The sequence below is a fragment of the Somniosus microcephalus genome, chromosome 17 (genome assembly GCF_052327205.1).
Source record: "Somniosus microcephalus isolate GS21.2 chromosome 17, FLI_Smic_1.0, whole genome shotgun sequence".
Lineage (NCBI taxonomy): Eukaryota > Metazoa > Chordata > Chondrichthyes > Squaliformes > Somniosidae > Somniosus > Somniosus microcephalus.
The window spans coordinates 16,738,303-16,756,943 of record NC_141003.1 but is presented as its reverse complement, the minus strand read 5'-3'; the positions used below and the strand labels follow the sequence as shown (position 1 = coordinate 16,756,943).

Sequence of the window (18,641 nt, the reverse complement as noted above, 5' to 3'; positions counted from 1 at the left end):
AATCAGACCATGATCAGCCCCAGCACCAGCAGCACCAACATCATCACCAACCTTCTCCGTAATCACCTGATGCTGCACAGGACAGAGGGCATCAGCACCCGAGCACATTGCTGCCAGGGATGGGCTCCTCATGGCCAGATTTAGGTAACTTTATGCTGTACACCCATATAGCTGCCACATGCTGTGCCAGGTTGGCACCACCCCACACCAACACCGTAAAGCATCCCTACAATGCCCAAGCTATTCCTTTCACACTCGCCACCATTGCGGGGGGTACTGTTCTGTTTCACCATTCACTGCAACTCACTAAGCCACTTCCAAAGGTGCACCCAAATCTGTCCAAGAATGCAAAGTGTTGAAAATAAAGATTTTTGTTTGACGCCACATTAACCGAAACTTTACATAAACATTGGATAAACGGAGTGACTGCTGCCAATGAACAGAAGCGGAAGCTCCAACGATCGGAAGCATGATGTTTCTTTTTAACAAATGAACACACTCCCTGTTGGCAGCAGTCGCCTCGAGCTCGCTCCCTTCCCAGCTTTGAAAAAAAAATAAAAATAAATAACAAGCCCACTCCCGTAACGAACCGGAAGCGTGCATGCGCAGAACGCCTCTACACAGCAGTTGGCAGCAATCGCATCCTTGCATAAAACACCCAATTGCCTACCCTTGTGTGTTGTAAATTGGTATGAGTGCACTAGGATGGGGGCGAGTGCGAGGGCTGGCTAGAGAGATGGGGATGTGATTATGTAGATCGAGGGGGATGGGTGGAGGTACAAGGTAAGTTGGTGTGAGTAAAGATGCGCAGGAGAAGGGTAGGGAAGGCAGAGTGATGGGGATGTGATGAGAGGCACAGCAGGATGAAGGTGAGTGTGGCTTTGTACTCACGTTTCCTGATCTAATGTGATCATTGAAACGTTTGCGCCACTGCACTCTGGTCCTCCTGAACACATCCCTGCTTGTGCCCTCCTCTGCAATGTGCAACCAGGCTGTTTTGGTCTCGTGGGGAGGTCTCTTCTGCCCATCAGAAGGGAGGAGGACCTCCCTGTGTGCTCTGACTCCCTCCATAGGCATGTAGAGGGAGTCATGGGAGAACCTGGGTGCAGCCCTCTGCCTCTGTGCAGTCATTGTCAGTATTTGCAGCACTCCAATGCTGTAGTGCACTGACAGCACTATGTTAGATTAAACGTCAAATCTAATGTGGCCATGGTCCCTTTAACGATCCCGGCTGAAAACGCATCATGACTGATGTCACCAGACCCGCTCCATTTAATTGGGCCGGGTAACGCGCTGGGCGGGCTCAATAGGCCCCATTAAGGTAAGTTTGTTTTCAACAGCGGGATGAAGCCAGCAACGGGGTCGCGACCCCCCACGCTGACTGCCGGCACGGGATCCGTCGTGGTAGGCAAAATTCCAGCCACTCTGGGACATCCTCCCACCAGGCACCCTGAAGTACCCGAGTCCAGGTTTCACCTAACCTTTTAACTCCAACAGATGGCACGTAGCTGGCTTTAACCACAATGAATGCTGCACTCAAATCCATTCCTCTGATTCCAAGCAACCTTTCCCCAACTGACTAATGTCAGAGCAAAACAAGCAGCCTGTTGTCACGGAAGCGAGAGAGGGTCTTGCTTCCCAGTATTGAGTCTTCACCCTTCAATGGTTGACTAAGTCCAACATCCCAGACTGGGTTTACTGTGGATTCTGTTTGCAGTAAACACATCCAAGCAGCCTAATCCCAGTCGGGTCGCATTCCATTAGTTATATCCGGGCGGAATCGGCTGATCCGGTGTGACAGATTGGGAAATTTTAAACCTAAGTGAGTTACGGCCAAAACCACTCGCGCGCGTGTTTTCCGCGATCTTTTACGCTGGTTCAAGATTCAATTTGCCCGAATCAGACCCTGCCCGCAACAGGTCAAAATTGTGAGATTCCGCCGATTGTGATGGTTCGGGGATGCTCTTCAAATTGCGCTCATTCTCTTAGGCGCACTGGCGCTAGTCAGCACGTTTTAAAAGTTCTTTTATAACAGAAAATATTGAATTTACTAAGAAGCTGACTAGTGTACACCAATGAAACTATTGAATGGTTGTTTTTTTTTAAATATCGGCCCGTAATTTCCGATGCCTATGGGTGTGTGCGAGGTGTGTGTACACCTGTAGGGACCTCGCAAGTGCCGGTTTCATGCGAAGCGCATGCGCTGAAAACTGGCATTTCCGATTTGTCAAGAATCCTCTTGACAGATCGGAAGCCTGCCCTGGAGAAGGGCCTCTGCGGGGGGAGAGTTCCGCTTTCTGCAGAACCTCCGCCCGCTGGAAACCCATAGAAATCTTACACCTGGTAAAAGCAGATGGAAGGCCTGCTTTTACCAGCATGAGAGTTTAAAAAAAGTTTAAAAAAAATTTCACCAGTTCATAATTTAGAAATACTTTTTAAAAAAAAAAAAAGGTAAGTTTATTTTTTGCCCCGTAAAAAAAACTTTATTTTCAAAAAATTAAATTTTTATTTAAAATATTTAATGTAATTTTAACTCATTTTAAAAAATGTCATAAAAAAAAAATGTATTTAATGTTGTAGTGCCTTTTTTCAGTGATCCCCATTCATACTTTGGACAGGTCTACCTATCAAAAGTATGAAGGGGGATTCGCATCTCCCATTGGCTCGCCTGGCCCACGTAATCCTAGGGACACTCGCGAACTGCCTGGGCCTCTGCGCGCACCAGGAGAGCCCCAGGAGCGCAAGAGTCTGGACTTCGGGAGCCCTCCGGTAAGGGCGTAGATTTTTTCCTCGATAGGAGGTATCCGCACGCAGGAAACCTCCTATTGGAAATTAAGGCCCATCATTTTCAGTGATTTTAAGTCCGCTTACTCACAGGTGGTGCACTGGGCACTCTTATTAAAAAAAAATGCTTAATATTTTTGCTGATAAATCCGTTTTCAGCTGTATTCATAAATCTGCACCAGGTTACCGCTTTTAAATACATCAAGGAATGAAAAGGAAAAAATAAAAAATGTCCTGTTACACTGCCTGATCGCGCTGGTTTGTGTAAGATTTTACATTGTGATTATGCAAATGATTTTAGCAGAAACATGAAGCCTGAACCCAACCAGCGCATTTTGGGCACAATTTTCTGATTGCACCCAAAGCGGCAAACCTACCCCAGTGTGTTTCTCCAAGACCTTTTTATATACAAGATGTGTGCAATGTAAATTTGTGAAGTTGATTTCTTGTGTGTCTTAATCAAGTGCTTTTATTTTAAGAGATGTACTTTCACTTCTGTGTGGTTGGTCGGCAGAAGTATTTTAGGACATATTGGGGGAGAAATTCGGTATTGCAGTGGGCTGTGCAGCGCTACCGCGTTGGAAGGCTCCTTCCCTCCCTTAAAGGGAAGGGCCGTCGCTGCAGGCTCTGCAAGAAAACGAATGCCCTGATCGCTGGCAGCACCATCTGCTCAGCGCCGATCAGCCCCACGCACTCTAACAGAGCGCAGGGCTGATCAAGCACGGCACCTGAAAAATAGAGGAAAAAAGCAGTGTCTTGATGAAACATTTTTCGCCTACCTCACCGGCAATCCCTTTGACGACCGCTGCCCAAGCGGGCATCTGTGATGACGCGCCTCCCGTGGCTGCTGGTGTTGACGCTCGCCGATGCTGCAGGGGGGCAGAAGCCAAGTTGGCATCCGGGGTGGTACCGGGGCGCTGCGCACCGGATGACGTTATGATCTCCGGGGCGCAGGGGATCGTGGTGTATGGGTTTACCACCGCCGCTAACCTGCAGGGGGAAGTTTGCGGGCGTCTGTACTCTTGCCGCGCCCGGTTGCAAAGCTGGTAGCGCCCCGTTAACGCTCCCCCCAGAAGCGCAGAGGAGGCCAATTTCTCCCCCATTGTACCTAAAGTGAGGCTAGATTATGCAGGTTTCAGGCTATGTGTTATTGGATATATGAATTAAATTAATTTTGCTGGTACCCTTTGCTGCAACAAGATGCAATATTTTTTGGTTCCCATTGAGCAGTGCTTTAATCTATTGTACAAAGCAACAATCTTATTCTTTTTCCTTCCTCAGATTCAGTTAACTGACCTTGAAAACCTAGTGCAGAATAAAGACACAGTTTTACTTGAGGTTTGTCTTGTTTTTTTTTTTTACACAGTGGGTTTGTAAAACCTGCTGTTTCAAATCTGCAAAGCAAAATATCTTCAATCAAACTGGCTTCACGTTGATCGGACTAGTTCATCTGGCTTTTTAAAATGTAGTGTCCGAACATCTATATTTGATTTTTTTTTTTACAAGAACTCATTTGTTCTCCAAATATTGTTTTACAAGCCTTGTTAAAAATAAATTGCTTGTCTAATCCCTGGGAAGGATATTGTGATTGTTAATTTTAATGTGTCTCCAAGAAAATCTAGTTAATAGAACCAGGAGCGAGCAAGCGTGCATTGCATTTAGCAGTCACTGGCCTAACTCTGATGTTGGTTAAACTGGTTTAACTGGGCATTTGATGTCACGGGTAGGTAAGTCAATATTGACGATGCTTTTACGCACAAGATGTGCCTTCTAAGCAGTTCTGATTTAATTTATTGAAACTGCAATTGTCAAGGTCTCGTGTTTTTAATGCTAAGGTTTAAATATTTGTTTCAAAAAGTTGCTTTACCCATTGAGTAGCGCTGTTGTCAATTCTTAACCTACGTCCGATAGATTGTCGGAGCGGAAGGGTAAGTATGAAGATGGCATGGTACTTTCCGTGCACGATCAGTTTTTTTTAGTAATCTAAACACTTCAAAGAGCAGAGGTGCAGAGGTAAAAACAAAAAATGCTGAAAGCAGGTTTGTCACCATTTTGATTAAAAAAAAGGCGAGTTGACTTTATGGATAAGTGCCTATCTTTCCTCTTCCCAAGTGCTGACAGACCAGTGTATTCCCAGCATTTTCTTTTTATTTCACATTTTTCAACATTTGCAGTTCTTTTGCTTCTCGTCTCTCCAGCGTGGCTTCATTTGGCTCAACAGGCAACTACTTCCTAACAGACTATGGTCAGAGCTTGTGGAGCCCAGGGACAGGTAGCAGAATGGATAGCAAGCTGGCTACTAAACACAAAACAGGGAGTAGGGGTTAAAGGTAGCTCTCCAGACTGGCAAAAGGTAAGAAGTGGTGTTCCACAGGGATCGATGCTGGGACCACTGTTGTTCACAATTTACCTTAATGACTTGGACTCAGGAATCGGAAATACAATTTCAAAATTTGCAGAGGACACCAAATTGGGAGCTGCAGTTAATACAAAGGAGGACTGCGACAAAAAACAGGAAGACATTACTAAGCTGGGAGAATGGGTGTGTAATTAGCAAATGAATTTCAATATAGATAAGTGTGAGGTGGTGCATTTTGGTAGGAAGACTAAGGAGACCACATACTGCTTGGCTAACCAGAGTCTAAATGGGGTAGAGGAGCAAAGGGATCTAGGGGTACAGATACACAAATCACTGAAAATAGTGACAGAAGGTCATAAAAAAGCAAAAAGTACTGGGGTACATTTCCAGAGGGAGAGAACTGAGAAGCAGTGAAGTTATGTTAAACTTGTATCAAAGTTTGGTTAGGCCATATTTGAAGACAGATTGACACGATGCTGAAGGTTCTGGCATCTTGGGTGCCACTGGGACCTGTGGTTGAATCTTCAGGTTTGCCTAGAGTCACAGAAGAAAGAACGTGCATTTATATAACACCTTTCACGACCTCGGTACATCCCAAAGCGCTATACAGCCAATGAAGTACTTCTGAGGTGTAGCCGCTGTTTTAATGTAGGAAACGTGGCAGCCAAGACGTTTGCAAGATCCCACTGAGTTCATAGAATCACAGAATCACACAAACCCCACAGTGCAGATAGAGGCCATTTCGGCCCATCGAGCCTGCACCGACACATATCCCACCTGATCCCCGTAACCCCTATACCAACACATATCCCCGTAACCCCACGTATTTAATCCCCCTAACACTAAGGGTCAATTTATCACAGCCAATCAACCTAACCCGCACATCTTTGGACTGTGGGAGGAAACCGGATCACCCGGAGAAAACCCACGCAAACACGGGGAGAATGTGCAAACTCCACACAGTCACCCGAGGCCGGATTCGAACCTGGGTCCCTGGCGCTGTGAGGCAACAGTGCTAACCACTATGCCACCGTTAAATGACCAATTAAGCTGTTTTAGTTAATTTTGGTTGAAGGGTCACTGTTGGCCAGGACACTGGGAGGAACTCTTCTGTTCTTCAAATGGTGCCATGGGATCTTTCACATCCAGAGGACAGACAGGGCCTCGGTTTAATGTCTCATCTGGAAGACGGCGCCTCCAACAGTGCAGCACCCACTCCGTACTCCACTGTCAGATTATGTGCTCAAGTCTATGGAGTGGGACTTGAACCCACGACCTTCTGACTGAGGCGAGAGCAGTGCCACTGAGCCATGGCTGACACATAGAGGAGGAACATCTGCTGCAGCTCTGGCTCCAAGACCACCCTTTGAGTTGAGATTACGCGGCTAATATCCATTGTGGTGGTGTGTTGGAATGTACATGAATTTATAAGGAGAGGAAGTAAACAGGAACAGGAGTAAACTCGCTCTGAGCTTCAGGTGATTCCAGCTTCAATACGATCCCCTCTCTCGTCAGTCCCTACAATGGCCTATTCAAACAACAACAACTTGCATTTATATAGTGCTTATAGAGTGTCAGATGTGGCTCAGTGGGTAGCACCCTCGCCTCTGACTCAGACGGTTGTGGGTTCAGGCCCCATCCCAGGGAATTGAGCACAAAAATCTAGGCTGACACTGTGCAGTGCTGAGGGAGTGCTGCACTGTCAGAGGTCCCATCTGCTCTCTTGGGTGGACATAAAAGATCCCATGACACTATTTCAAAGAAGAGCAGGGGAGTTATCCCTGTTGTCCGAGGCCAATATTTATCCCTCAGTCAGCATCACTTTTATATAAAAAAAAACAACAACAAAAAAACAGATTATCTGGTCATTATCAAATTGCGCACAGCAAGCTCTCACACACAGCAAATTGGCTGCTGTGTTTCCTACATTACAACAGTGACTACACTTCAAAAAGTACTTCATTGGCTGTAAAGTGCTTTAGGACGTCTTGAGATTGTGAAGAGCCCTATTGAAATGCAAGTCTTTCTTTTAATGTAGGAAAACATCCCAAGGCGTTTCACATGAACGTAATCAGAAGAAAAGATTGAGACCAAGCCATAGGAGGAGATATTGAGACAGGTGGTTAAAAGGTTGGTTAAAGAGGTGGGTTTTGAGGAAGGAGAGAGAGAGGCAGAGAGAACATAACATAAGAATTAGGAGCAGGAGTTGGCCATACGGCCCCTCGAGCCTGCTCCGCCATTCAATAAGAGCATGGCTGATCATCGACCTCAACTCCACTTTTCTGCCCGATCTCCATATCCCTTGATTCTCCTAGAGTCCAAAAATCTATCTCTCAGCCTTGAATATACTCAACGACTGAGCATCCACAGCCCTTTGGGGCAGAGAATTCCAAAGATTCACAACCCTCTGAGTGAAGAAATTCTTCCTCATCTCAGTCTAGGTTTAGGGAGGGAATTCCAGAGCTTTGGGCCTAGATGGCTGAGGGCACAGCCACCAATGGTGGGGTGTAGGGAGTTGGGGAGGATGCAGAAGCGACCAGATTTGGTAGAATGTAGAGTTCTCAGAGGGTTGCAGGGCTGGAGCAGGTTACAGAGATCAGGAGGGGAGAGGCTATGGAGAGATTTGAAAACCAGGATGAGAATTTAAAATTGAGCCGTTGGTGGACCGGGAATTATTGCAAGTCAACCAAGCACAGGGGTGATAAGTGAATGGGACTTGGTGCGAGTTAGGATATAGGCAAGAGTGTGGGATCTGCTGAACCTGAAGATGGGAGGCTGTTCAGGAGAGCATTGTAATAGTTGAGCCTGGTGGTAACAAAAGCATAGCTGAGTGTTTCAACAGCGGATAAGCTGAGGCAGGGACTAACAATCTAAAATTGCTTGTGTCCTGCAAGTAAAGGAGTGTTGAGATGTTAGACATTTGCAGAGCACCAAGAGTGACAGCCAAGTGTTCATTCTGCCTCTCTGCTGGTGTGAGATTATGTGAATATGAATCATGCTGGTTGGTTTGTGGGCTTACTGCTCCAAATGGTCATTTGACAGTTCCAGTTCGAAGTGGAACTACTCAAGCGTGCTCTACTCAGAAGCAGCATTTGCCTTGCAGGGACCCCCCGTGCAAAGGTTCTGTTTGGAACCCCCTCAATAAAAGAGATCGATTTACCTCAATTATTAAACCCAGCATTTATTCCGCTCGGGGCCTCTTGACTGGCTTGGGGTGCACAGCCCTAATGCTGCCAGTGGCCAGAGTGCAATATGGGCATGCCAGTGAAGCTTGGAATGAGCAGCTTTCTGAAGGCTTGGCATGCAGCCTCAAGTCATAGTTCGGCAAGGTGAGAGGAAACTTGTAGTCTGCAGAATTTTTGCAGTTGGCATGGTATAGTGAAATGATGACTCATCTTACCCTGACAGATTTCCTCAGGCTGTTAAACTTTGCCTTCATCTACGTCTGTTTCCTCTTGGACAGAACGGGGACTCTGTTGATGAAATCGCATGGTAGGGTCCCCTGGGGTCCAAAACAAGGGACTTGTCCTTTGCTGCATTCATTGCACAAGTACCTTCAAAAGCAGCATCAAAACAAAAATGGAGGTGTTTGTGTCTTTGACCAGCCACTTTCAGGTTTCTGCCATCAAGAATTAAGGAGAACCTCTTGAAATATCAATTATAGTTTCAGGATTTCATTGAAAAAACACATTGGATATGTCAGTTATAAGGAAAACCATACTTTGGCTAAATCTCTTGTTTTTGACTATCTGTTAGCCTCTTTAGTTAACCTGAATTAAAACTGAGCCCCCTATGGTGTAAGGGCCTGGTAAGATCACTATATTCCTCCTCATCTTCTCCCCCTTTCCATTCCCTGCCCAGTAGGTGCACACAACATGTGTTCATAGGAAGGTAGTAACAGGAATAGGCCATTGAGCCCCTCGAGCCTGTTCCGTCATTCAATGAGATCATGGCTGATCTGCCCTAACTCCATATACCCACCTTTGGCCCATATCCCTTAATACCTTTGGTGTACAAAAATCTATTAATCTCGGATTTAAAATTAACAATTGATCTAGCATCATTGCCGTTTGCGGAAGAGAGTACCAAACTTCTATCGCCCTTTGTGTGTAGAAGTGTTTCCTAATTTCACTCCTGCAAGGTCTGGCTCTAATTTTTAGATGATGTCTCCTCGTCCTCGACTCACCAATCAGCAGAAATAGTTTATCTACCCTATCTGTTCCCCCTTAATATCTTGAAAACTTCAATCAGATCACCTTCTAAATTCTAGGGAATATAACCCTAATTTGTGTAATTGTTCCTCGAAACTTAACCCTTGAAATCTGTAATAACAACAGAAAACGCTGGAAAAACTCAGCAGGCCAGGCAGCATCTGTGGAGAGAGAAACAGAGTTAACGTTTCAGGTCGAAGACCTGTCGTCAGAACTGGGGGAGAAAGCAGGAAATGGAAAGCAAGTTTAGGGGCTGGGAAAAGGGGGAGGGGATGAAAGAACAAAGGGGAAGGTCAGTGATAGGATAGAAAGCAGGAGAGATTAAGAGACATTGAGAGACAGATATTCAAGGCAAGAGGAGGTGGTAATGGGACAGGTTAAAGAACAAAGGATGGCTCTGGATGAAGTGTGAATTGCGCTGGCAGAATGGAGGACAGCTGCCATGTGGGAGGGAAGAAAAAAGGCCAAACAAAGTGTGGATATATGACGGGGGGCCGAGGTTATAATCTGAAATTGTTAAACTCTATGTTGAGTCCAGAGGGCAGTAGAGTGTCTCATTGAAAGATGAGGCACTCTACAGCCTGTGTTCTAAATCTCTAAATCTGTGTTCACTTGGTGTATTTTAAAACTTGCCTCCTTTCTTTGCAGAGCCATAATCGTATTGAGGAACTTAAGCATTCCATTGTTGAATATTCCTTGGTTGTAGAGGTAACATCCCTTTTTTATAATATTTAAACAAAAGCAAAAATTAATGCCAATCTAAATTCCTTTCTTGACTCCTTCCAGGCCTTGCGAATGGAGAAGACCAAGTTAGAAAACCAACTGGTAATGCAACAGGAGCTAGCTTCGTGAGTAATGATCCCCAACACCCAGTAAATTAAATTGAGACATCTGTAACTTGTTTGCAATCCATCTCACATAATATTGTGTCTGTAATTGTTCATAGTGAGCACATTAATTCACCAGCGATGCACCAAGATGGATCCGGCATAACCAGGGCACCAAGCTCCTTGCAGTCGGAACTGTTAGATGCTCAAAATGTTTTTGAGGTATGTAGATTGAAGAATCTTGACATCTATTCGAAGAACTTCTCGAAAGAATACTTTACGCAGCGAGTTGTTACGATCCGGAATGCACTGCCTGAAAGGGCGGTGGAAGCAGATTCAATGGTAACTCTGAAAGGGGAATTAGATATTTACTTGAAAAGGAAAAATTTGCAGGGCTATGGGGCAAGAGCAGGGTGAATGGGCACAAAGAGCCAGCACAGGTACGATGGGCCAAATGACCACCCTCTGTGCTGTAACCTTCTATGAATGCTGCCAGATGTAGTTGGGGTTTCCTACAAACATACTCCTTGTGTAGATTTATACTAAAGGAAACTTGCTGGGGGAGATGGAGAATCTCCCTTTTTACACACTTGTTAAAAGATGCAAGAGGAAAAATTCCAAATTTGAGCAATGGTGAATTTGTGAGCTTCTGCTAATCATGTGACACAGCAGGAGGCCATTCATCCCCTCGTGTCTGTGCTGGCTGAAAAAGAGCTATCCAGCCTAATCCCACTTTTCAGCTCTTGATCCGTGGCCTTGTAGGTTACGGCACTTCAAGTGCATTTCCAAGTACTTTTTAAATGTGATGAGGGTTTCTGCCTCTGCTACCCTTTCAGGCAGTGAGTTCCAGACCCCCACCACCCTCTGGGTGAAAAAAGTTCTCCTCCACTCCCCTCTATTCCGTCTACCAATGACTTTAAATCTATGCCCCCTGGTTACTGATCTCTCTGCTAAGGGAAATAGGTGCTTCCTATCCACTCTATCTAGGCCCCTCATAATTTAAACACCTCAATCAAGTCTCCCCTCAGCCGCCTCTGTTTCAAGAAAAATAACCCCAGCCTATCCAATCTTTCTTCATAGCTAAAGTTCTCCAGTCCTGGCAACATCCTTGTAAATCTCTTCTGTACCCTCTCTAGTGCAATCATATCTTTCCTGTAATAAAAACAGACAATGCTGGAAATACTCAGCAAGTCAGGCAGCATCTGTGGAGAAAGAAACAGAACTCTTTCTCTCTCCACAGACGCTGCCTGACCACCTGAGTATTTCCAGCATTGTCTGCTTTTAATTCAGATTTCCAGCATCTGCAGTATTTTGCTTTTGCACATCTTTCCTCTAATGTGTTGACCAGAACTGTACGCAGTACTCTACCTGTGGCCTGACTCGCGTTTTGTACAGTTCACGCATTCAGCCATAATATGCTAGTAGACCATATTACAAAGCTGAGCTCTATGCTATGTAACACCATAGTGCATCTGGTATCAAGAAAGTTTATTTGCCACTATAGATGTAAAGCTGAATCATGTTCAGTTGACATAGTGGCATAGTGGTTAGCACTGTTGCCTCACAGCGCCAGGGACCCGGGTTCAAATCCGGCCTCGGGTGACTGTCTGTGTGGAGTTTGCACATTCTCCCCGTGTTTGCGTGGGTTTGCTCCGGTTTCCTCCCACAGTCCAAAGATGTGCGGGTTAGGTTGATTGGCCATGACAAAAATTGGCCCTTAGTGTTAGGGGGGGATTAAATACGTGGGGTTACGGGGATAGGGCTTGTGTGGGATGGCTGTCGGTGTAGGGACCGGGTGCTAGGGTTTGGATGATCAGCCATGATCTCATTGAATGGCGGAGCAGGCTCGAAGGGCCGAATGGCCTACTCCTGCTCCTATCTTCTATGTTTCTATGTTCAAGTCCCACTCCAGGGACTTGAGCACATAAAGCTAGGCTGACACTCCAGTGCAGTGCTGAGGGAGTGCTGTACTGTCGGAGGTGCCATCTTTCGGATGAGACCTTAAACCGAGGCCCCATCTGCTCTCAGGTGGACGTAAAAGATCCCATGGTACTATTTGAAGAAGAGCAGGGGAGTTCTCCCCGGTGTCCTGGCCAATATTTATCCCTAACCAACATAACAAAACAGATTATCTGGTCGTTATCACATTGCTGTTTGTGGGAGCTTGCTGTGCGCAAATTGGCTGCTGCGTTTCCCACATTACAACAGTGACTACACTTCAAAAAGTACTTCCTTGGCTGTAAAGCGCTTTGAGACGTCCGGTGGTCGTGAAGGCGCTATAGAAATTTAAGTTTTTTTTTAATTTAGTTTGCAAATATTTTTAAAATTTGAAGATCAGTAGTTGCGCTAAATTCAACGTGTTCGGATCAGAGTGCAAATCTGAGGTGCCCTTAAAATAACTTTTGAATTTAGTTTTCGCTGACCACCTGGTTTGGGCGCTCTGTTGCAGGAAAATAGGTCATGCGTACTGTTTTTTGAATCCTCGTGTCGAGTTATTTTAATAATACTGTTTTGAAATAATAGCTCAAAAGCTCTGTGTTTTGTGCACATTTCTTGTTTTTTTAAGATGAATAGTCCCGAATGGTCAAAGGTCTCCGACTGTAATACGACAGCCTTCGATCAGTCGCTGGACAAGGAGGTGCTGATGTTGCTGCAGGGACCCGGGCCAGAGCAGGCAGCTGTACAATTCAAAATGATCGCCACACAGATGGTAAGATTTCCACCTGATTGATGCAGTGCAGTTTGACGAGGTGAAGAAGGCAGAATATACAACCTTGTTCCATAGTGTCAGCTGTGGCTCCGGGGGAGCGCACTCTCCTCTCGAGCAGGGGGGTGTGGGCTCAAGCCCCGCTCCAGAGACTTGAGCATCATTATGCAAATTTTAATATCAGTACTGTGCAACAACTGTAAAACAAAGAACAAATTTGTATTTATATAGCGCCTTTTGCGCTATCATTGTTGTTCCTCTGCCCATTTTGTGTCTCTGGCAATTTGTACTTGTGCACACTAATATCAAAGCAATGCAAGGTGAACATTTAACTGCAAAGCATCTCCTAGTATAATATTCCATATTGCATCTCGCAATATTCCACAGTCTCCTTTAGTGTAACTGCCTCTTGAGCATTATCTGTGCTATTGTGTATTTGCCATAGTTGGCTATGGTAACAGACTCAACTATTCTCCTGGCTGGCCTCCCATATTCCACCCTCCTCCAACTTGGGCTCATCCAAAACTCTGCCCGTATCCTAAATCTCACCAAGTCGCGTTCACCCTGGCTGACCTACGTTGGCTCCTGGTCCACCAATGCCTCTCTCTCAAAATTCTCATCCTAGTGTTCAAATCCCTCCATGGCCTCTCCCTGCCCTATCTCCGTAACCTCCTCCAGCCCTACAACTCTCCAAGATCTGTGCGTTCCTCCAAATCTGACTCTTTGTGTATCACCAACCTCCTTCACCCAGCATTGGCGGCCGTGCCTTCAACTGTCTACACCCCAAGCACTGGAATTCCCTCCACAAACCTCCCTCTCTCCTCCTTTTAAGATGCTCCTTAAAACCTACCGTTTTGGTCACCTGTCCTAATTTCTCTGTGTGTGGTTGGTGTCAAATTTTGACTGATAACGCACCTGTGAAGCGCCTTAGGACATTTTGCTGCGTTAAAGTTGTTATTGGTCGGTGATTTACAGGTTCACGTGAATGGTCTCTGCGACCTAAAGCTATTTTCCAGGAATGATCTCTGCTCTTACATTCACGTTTATTTCATCGCAATGTAATGCCAGCTGTTTCTCCCATTTGGGGCAGAAAGGCTGACGTAAGAAAACTACTAGGCACTTGGTCTAAGCATTAAACAAGGCTTTAATCAACTGTTTTACAACATGGAGGTCTAGTTGTGTCCTTCACTAGTTCCTGTTAAGAATGTCCTGCGCAAGCTGGGCCCGTGCCCGAGTATTTATACTCTCCCTGGACAGCGCCACCCGCAGGCCGCTCAGTACTATTTTATCAGTCTTTCTTTCATGAATGACTGATTCATGTCAAAGGCCATTGAAATCCAAAGGGTTAGTGAAGCTCCCCCCTCCCTGCCCCCTTTTTTTCAGCGACTGGCTTCTAAATATATAAATGTCGAAATACTTTGCAGACAACCGAGCTCTCTGAAGAAATTGAGGTGCTGGTGGCGTGGTTGACGCAAATAGCCAAACTGGAAATAAACTGCAAAGATCTGAATGAAGCTAAGCTTGAGGTAAGTCTCAAAGGGTGAAGCCTACTCTGGTCGTCTCTTGCAAATGAGCTTTTCAGCCGTTGAAGTGACGTGAAGTATTACGTATATGTGGGTTGTTTTAAGCTTGGAGCGAGTTGGGTTTAACCAGCTCTGCCTCTGTACAGATAAGATTGTTTTGTTGTGATCACAAACGACCTGGTCCATCAGTTAGGTTACAGACTCGGTTGGCTTTGAATCATCATTGTTTATTTGAGGTGATAGTTCCTGTTTTTAAAATTTGGATTTCTTCAAACGTACTTGGTGTTGAGAATTATTTTTATAATATGCCCCGATTTTGTAAAACTTGCATTCATTTCTGATCTCCACCTGTTGATTATAGGTTAAAACCCTCTTGCTATTTAGCTCAGGGGGATTTGGAAGCTCTGCAGATTTTTGTACACAAATGTTAACTGCCCTTAAGGGAGGACTGGCAACACTTGTTAAATGGTAGAAATTGAGGACTTGCCCAGCAAGCATTCCAAGTGTGACATTCTCAAACACTTACACCCAGCAGGAGTCGGCGTTTGCAAGGGGATGTAGAGGAAGAAAATTTGGGGGAGGAAGGGTTAATCATTTTGAAGACTTCAATATAGTTTTAATACATAATAGTCTGCCGTGCAGCCTTGACAATATGACTGGATGTATTTTAATCATTATGGCAGGGTACATAGTGATAGTGCCACTGGTCAGATCAGATTTGACTGTCTCCATTTGTTGGGTCAAAAAGAGAAGTGAAGAATATCCAGCAGATTCCAGTTGTTGGGTTACGTCCACAAAGGGAATTCTCTGTACCAGTGGTGCTCTCGGGCTGAATATTGTCGTTTCTTGTGCTGTGCAGTTGACCATGAGACTGTTGGCACAGGTGTCTCATTTACAAGTGTATTTGGGTAAACTTTACATTGTCAAGTGTCCATCGTAGCCTGTGGTTAGCTGCTATTTCTGTAGTACCTATAAATGTAACCTGATGTTTGCACAAGCATTTCCTCCCCCTCCCACGTTGAATTAGAAGCCCGGATTGTAACTCTGGGTGGGTGTGTTGTGTGGGCAGGTCGAGGCGGGCTAGGAAACCCCCTTTACATTGATAATGGCAGGTTTGGTTAATTTTAAGCAAATTGATGTCAGGTTGCATGAACGTGGTTTGTATTTGCTCGTGTTTAGAAGGTTGAGGGGTGATCTAATCGCGGTGTTTACCCTATCAAATCCTTTAATCATTTTCGATAGAGAAACTATTTCCTGTGTTGCGGGAATCCAGATCAAGGGGGCAGATCTTTAAAATTAGAGCCAGGCCATTTAGGAGTGAAATTAAGAAATACAGTTTCACAGAGGATAGTGGAAACCTGGAACTCTCTCCTCAGAAGGCTGTGAATGCTGGGGGTCAATTGAAATTTTCAAAATGGAGATCGATAGATTTGTTAGGTAAGGACATCAAGGGATATGGATCAAAGGCAGGAAAATAGGGTTGAGGTACAGGTCAGACATGATCCGACTGAATGGCGGAACAGGCTCGAGAGGCTGAATGGCCTCCTCCTGTTCCTACGTAACTCCCTGGCCTTTTAACACTTCCGGAGCCTAGCGGGAATTGTAACCTGGCCAGCATTCCTGCTCCTCATGACCCACGAGGAAATGTTCTATTAAAACAAGTGAAACATTAAACTTACTGGGCCTCTTCTGACCCCATTCTTGACGCCCACCAACTTCACTGGCGGGTCGGGCACTATGCCCGATTCTCGCAAATCTGAGTAACAATCACTTTGGGGCCGCATGACATCAGACCCCGACTCTCAAATTAATAAGGCGCCTGCCTGCCTGCCCGTGGTGGCGCCTTTCCTGCGACTATAAGCAGCGGGGTTAAAATGGCAGCAGGAGCAAAACCCGCTCGCTTGTCCCATTCCCGCCTGGCGGGCAGGGTTAATACAGGACCGAAAGCTTCTCGAGTTCGCTATGGAAAATGCGGTCGCACTGAGATCTGTACTGCCAGTTTGGAGCAGGGTCTATGGTGGTTTTGCTATCTGGCATCAAACTGCTGGCATTACACAGTGATGAAGTCAGGTGTGCACGGGCGGTGGTCCAGGTCAGATCCTCCACGCAGGGTGACGTAAGAAAAGTACTAGGCACTTGGTCTGAGTATTAAACAAGGCTTTAATCAACTGTGTTTCAACATGGAGATCTAGTTGTGTCCTTTACTAGTTCCTGTTAAAGAATGTCCTGAGCAAGCTGGGCCCATGCCTGAGTATTTATATTCTCCCTGGACAGCGCCACCAGCAGGCCGCCCAGTATTACTTCAAGTCATTTCCATATGAATGATGAGGTACATGTCACTGGTTGTCTGACCGCCTTCGCGATGCGCTCTGCGCTCTGATGGCTTTTAAATACAGGACCATTGTGAACACTTAATTTCGAAAGCTTTGCCTTGAAAGGGAATTGGATATGTAAATTTGCAAGACTACGGGGTTAGAGCAGGGGGGAGTGGGACTCATTGGACAGCTCTTTCAAAGGGCCGGCACAGGCACGATGGGTCGAATGGCCTCCTTCTGTGCTGTATGACTATTATTTTATAAAGGGTGGGCTTTTCATCGGAGATATCATTTCAGTGTTCAGCTATATTGTCCAAATTCTGGTTTTAGGAAGTTTTTAACAAAAAAAAACAAAAAAAAAATTTGAACTTCAAACCAAATTTGTGGAGAATACCTTTAGGGAATGAATTCAGTTCTTGTGTGACTTTCCAACAAACATGAATTAGTGTCTTGTTCCTCTGAGAGGTTAATCCTGTGATAAAACAAACAAAACACCTCTACAAACTTCTGCTTTATCTGCCCTGATTTCTCTCTGGCTTCTTCCCTATTCTATTGTAAACTTTCATTTTAATTTGAAGTTAAATATTCTATTCTAACTTTTTTTTAATGTTTTTTTTTAAGTTTAAAATTCCTATCTGGCATTCTCTTGAGACTTCTACCCTGCCATTGCAGACCTGGTTCTGTATGTTATTAAAGGTGTATTCACACCATGGGGTGGATTTTGAACGCACCTGATTTTAATTAAAGGGCAGGCGATCGGCTCTGCCAGATTGCACCCCAGATGATCAGGATGAATATAAAGCACTGGTTAGGCCACAACTGGAGTATTGCGTCCAGTTCCGGCCGCCACACTTTAGGAAGGATGTGAAGTCCCTTGAGAGGGTGCAGAGGAGATTTACCAGAACTGTTCCGGAGATGGGGGAACTTAGCTACCAGGACAGGTTGGAGAAGCTGGATTTGTTTTCATTAGAGCAAAGGAGGTTAAGGGGAGATTTGATAGAGGTGTGCAAGATTATGATGGGTTTGGATAGGCTAGACAGGGAAAGGCTGTTCCCACTAGTTGATGGTACAAGGACTAGGGGACACAGATTTAAGGTTTTGGGCAAGAGATACAGGGGGGACGTGAGGGAAAACTTTTTTATGCAGCAAGTGGTGAGGACCTAGAACTCGTTGCCGACGGAAGTGGTGGAAGCGGAGACACTCAATGTTTTCAAGGGGAGACTGGATAGGCACTTGAGGGAAATAAACTTGCAGGGCTACGGGGATAAAGCGGGGGAATGGGACTGACTGGATTGCGCTACAGAGAGCTGGCATGGACTCGATGGGCCAAATGGCCTCCTTCTGTGTCGTTATGACTGACTGTGTACCTGTACAGCTCCAGTGTGGTATGAATTCAGCTCCACTGTATCCGGATCCAACGCCTGACCTGATGCCAGAGGGAAGAGGAGTGAGACAACTCTGAGGGCATAGTCTTGCTGTGCTTCACTTCAGATTCTGTTCACTCGAGTTGCACCGCACAAGTTCAGCATTGGTGCCAAACTGGACGGAGTGGATGAGCTGTAACTCAGCCCCTGAGTGGAGCTGGTACTTTGAAGGAATTACATTTACAGCACACCTTTCAAGACCTCGAGACATCCCAAAGTGCTTTACAACCAATGATTTACTTCTGCATTGTAGTCACTGTTGTAATGTAGGGAAACATGGCAGCCCATTTGCACACAGCAAGCTCCCACAAACAGCAATGTGATAATGAGCAGATGTAATATTGGCAAACAACAATGTAGAACAGCAATGGGAAACATTTAAAACGCTGTTCAACAGAGTGCAGGAACAATATCTTCACTAAAAGGAAAGAACAAACTAAACAGTAATGGGACTCCATGCATGAATAAAGCCATAAGGGAACAATTGAGGG

At 45.4% G+C, this 18,641-nt stretch overlaps 1 protein-coding gene across 5 annotated transcripts in view; it reads left to right on the top strand.

Moving 5' to 3' along the window:
- Nucleotides 1-18,641, top strand: part of irag2 (inositol 1,4,5-triphosphate receptor associated 2) — a 184,640-nt gene that overhangs the window by 38,026 nt on the left and 127,973 nt on the right. For 4 of the 5 annotated variants that reach the window (XM_086009978.1, XM_086009979.1, XM_086009976.1 and 1 more), the window contains exons 11-16: nucleotides 4,066-4,122; nucleotides 10,003-10,062; nucleotides 10,141-10,202; nucleotides 10,301-10,403; nucleotides 12,748-12,891; nucleotides 14,313-14,414. In XM_086009978.1, the coding sequence (XP_085866104.1) occupies nucleotides 4,066-4,122; nucleotides 10,003-10,062; nucleotides 10,141-10,202; nucleotides 10,301-10,403; nucleotides 12,748-12,891; nucleotides 14,313-14,414 (528 nt within the window). The remainder of the gene's footprint in view (nucleotides 1-4,065; nucleotides 4,123-10,002; nucleotides 10,063-10,140; nucleotides 10,203-10,300; nucleotides 10,404-12,747; nucleotides 12,892-14,312; nucleotides 14,415-18,641) is intronic. The other variant, XM_086009980.1, reaches the window with a different exon arrangement.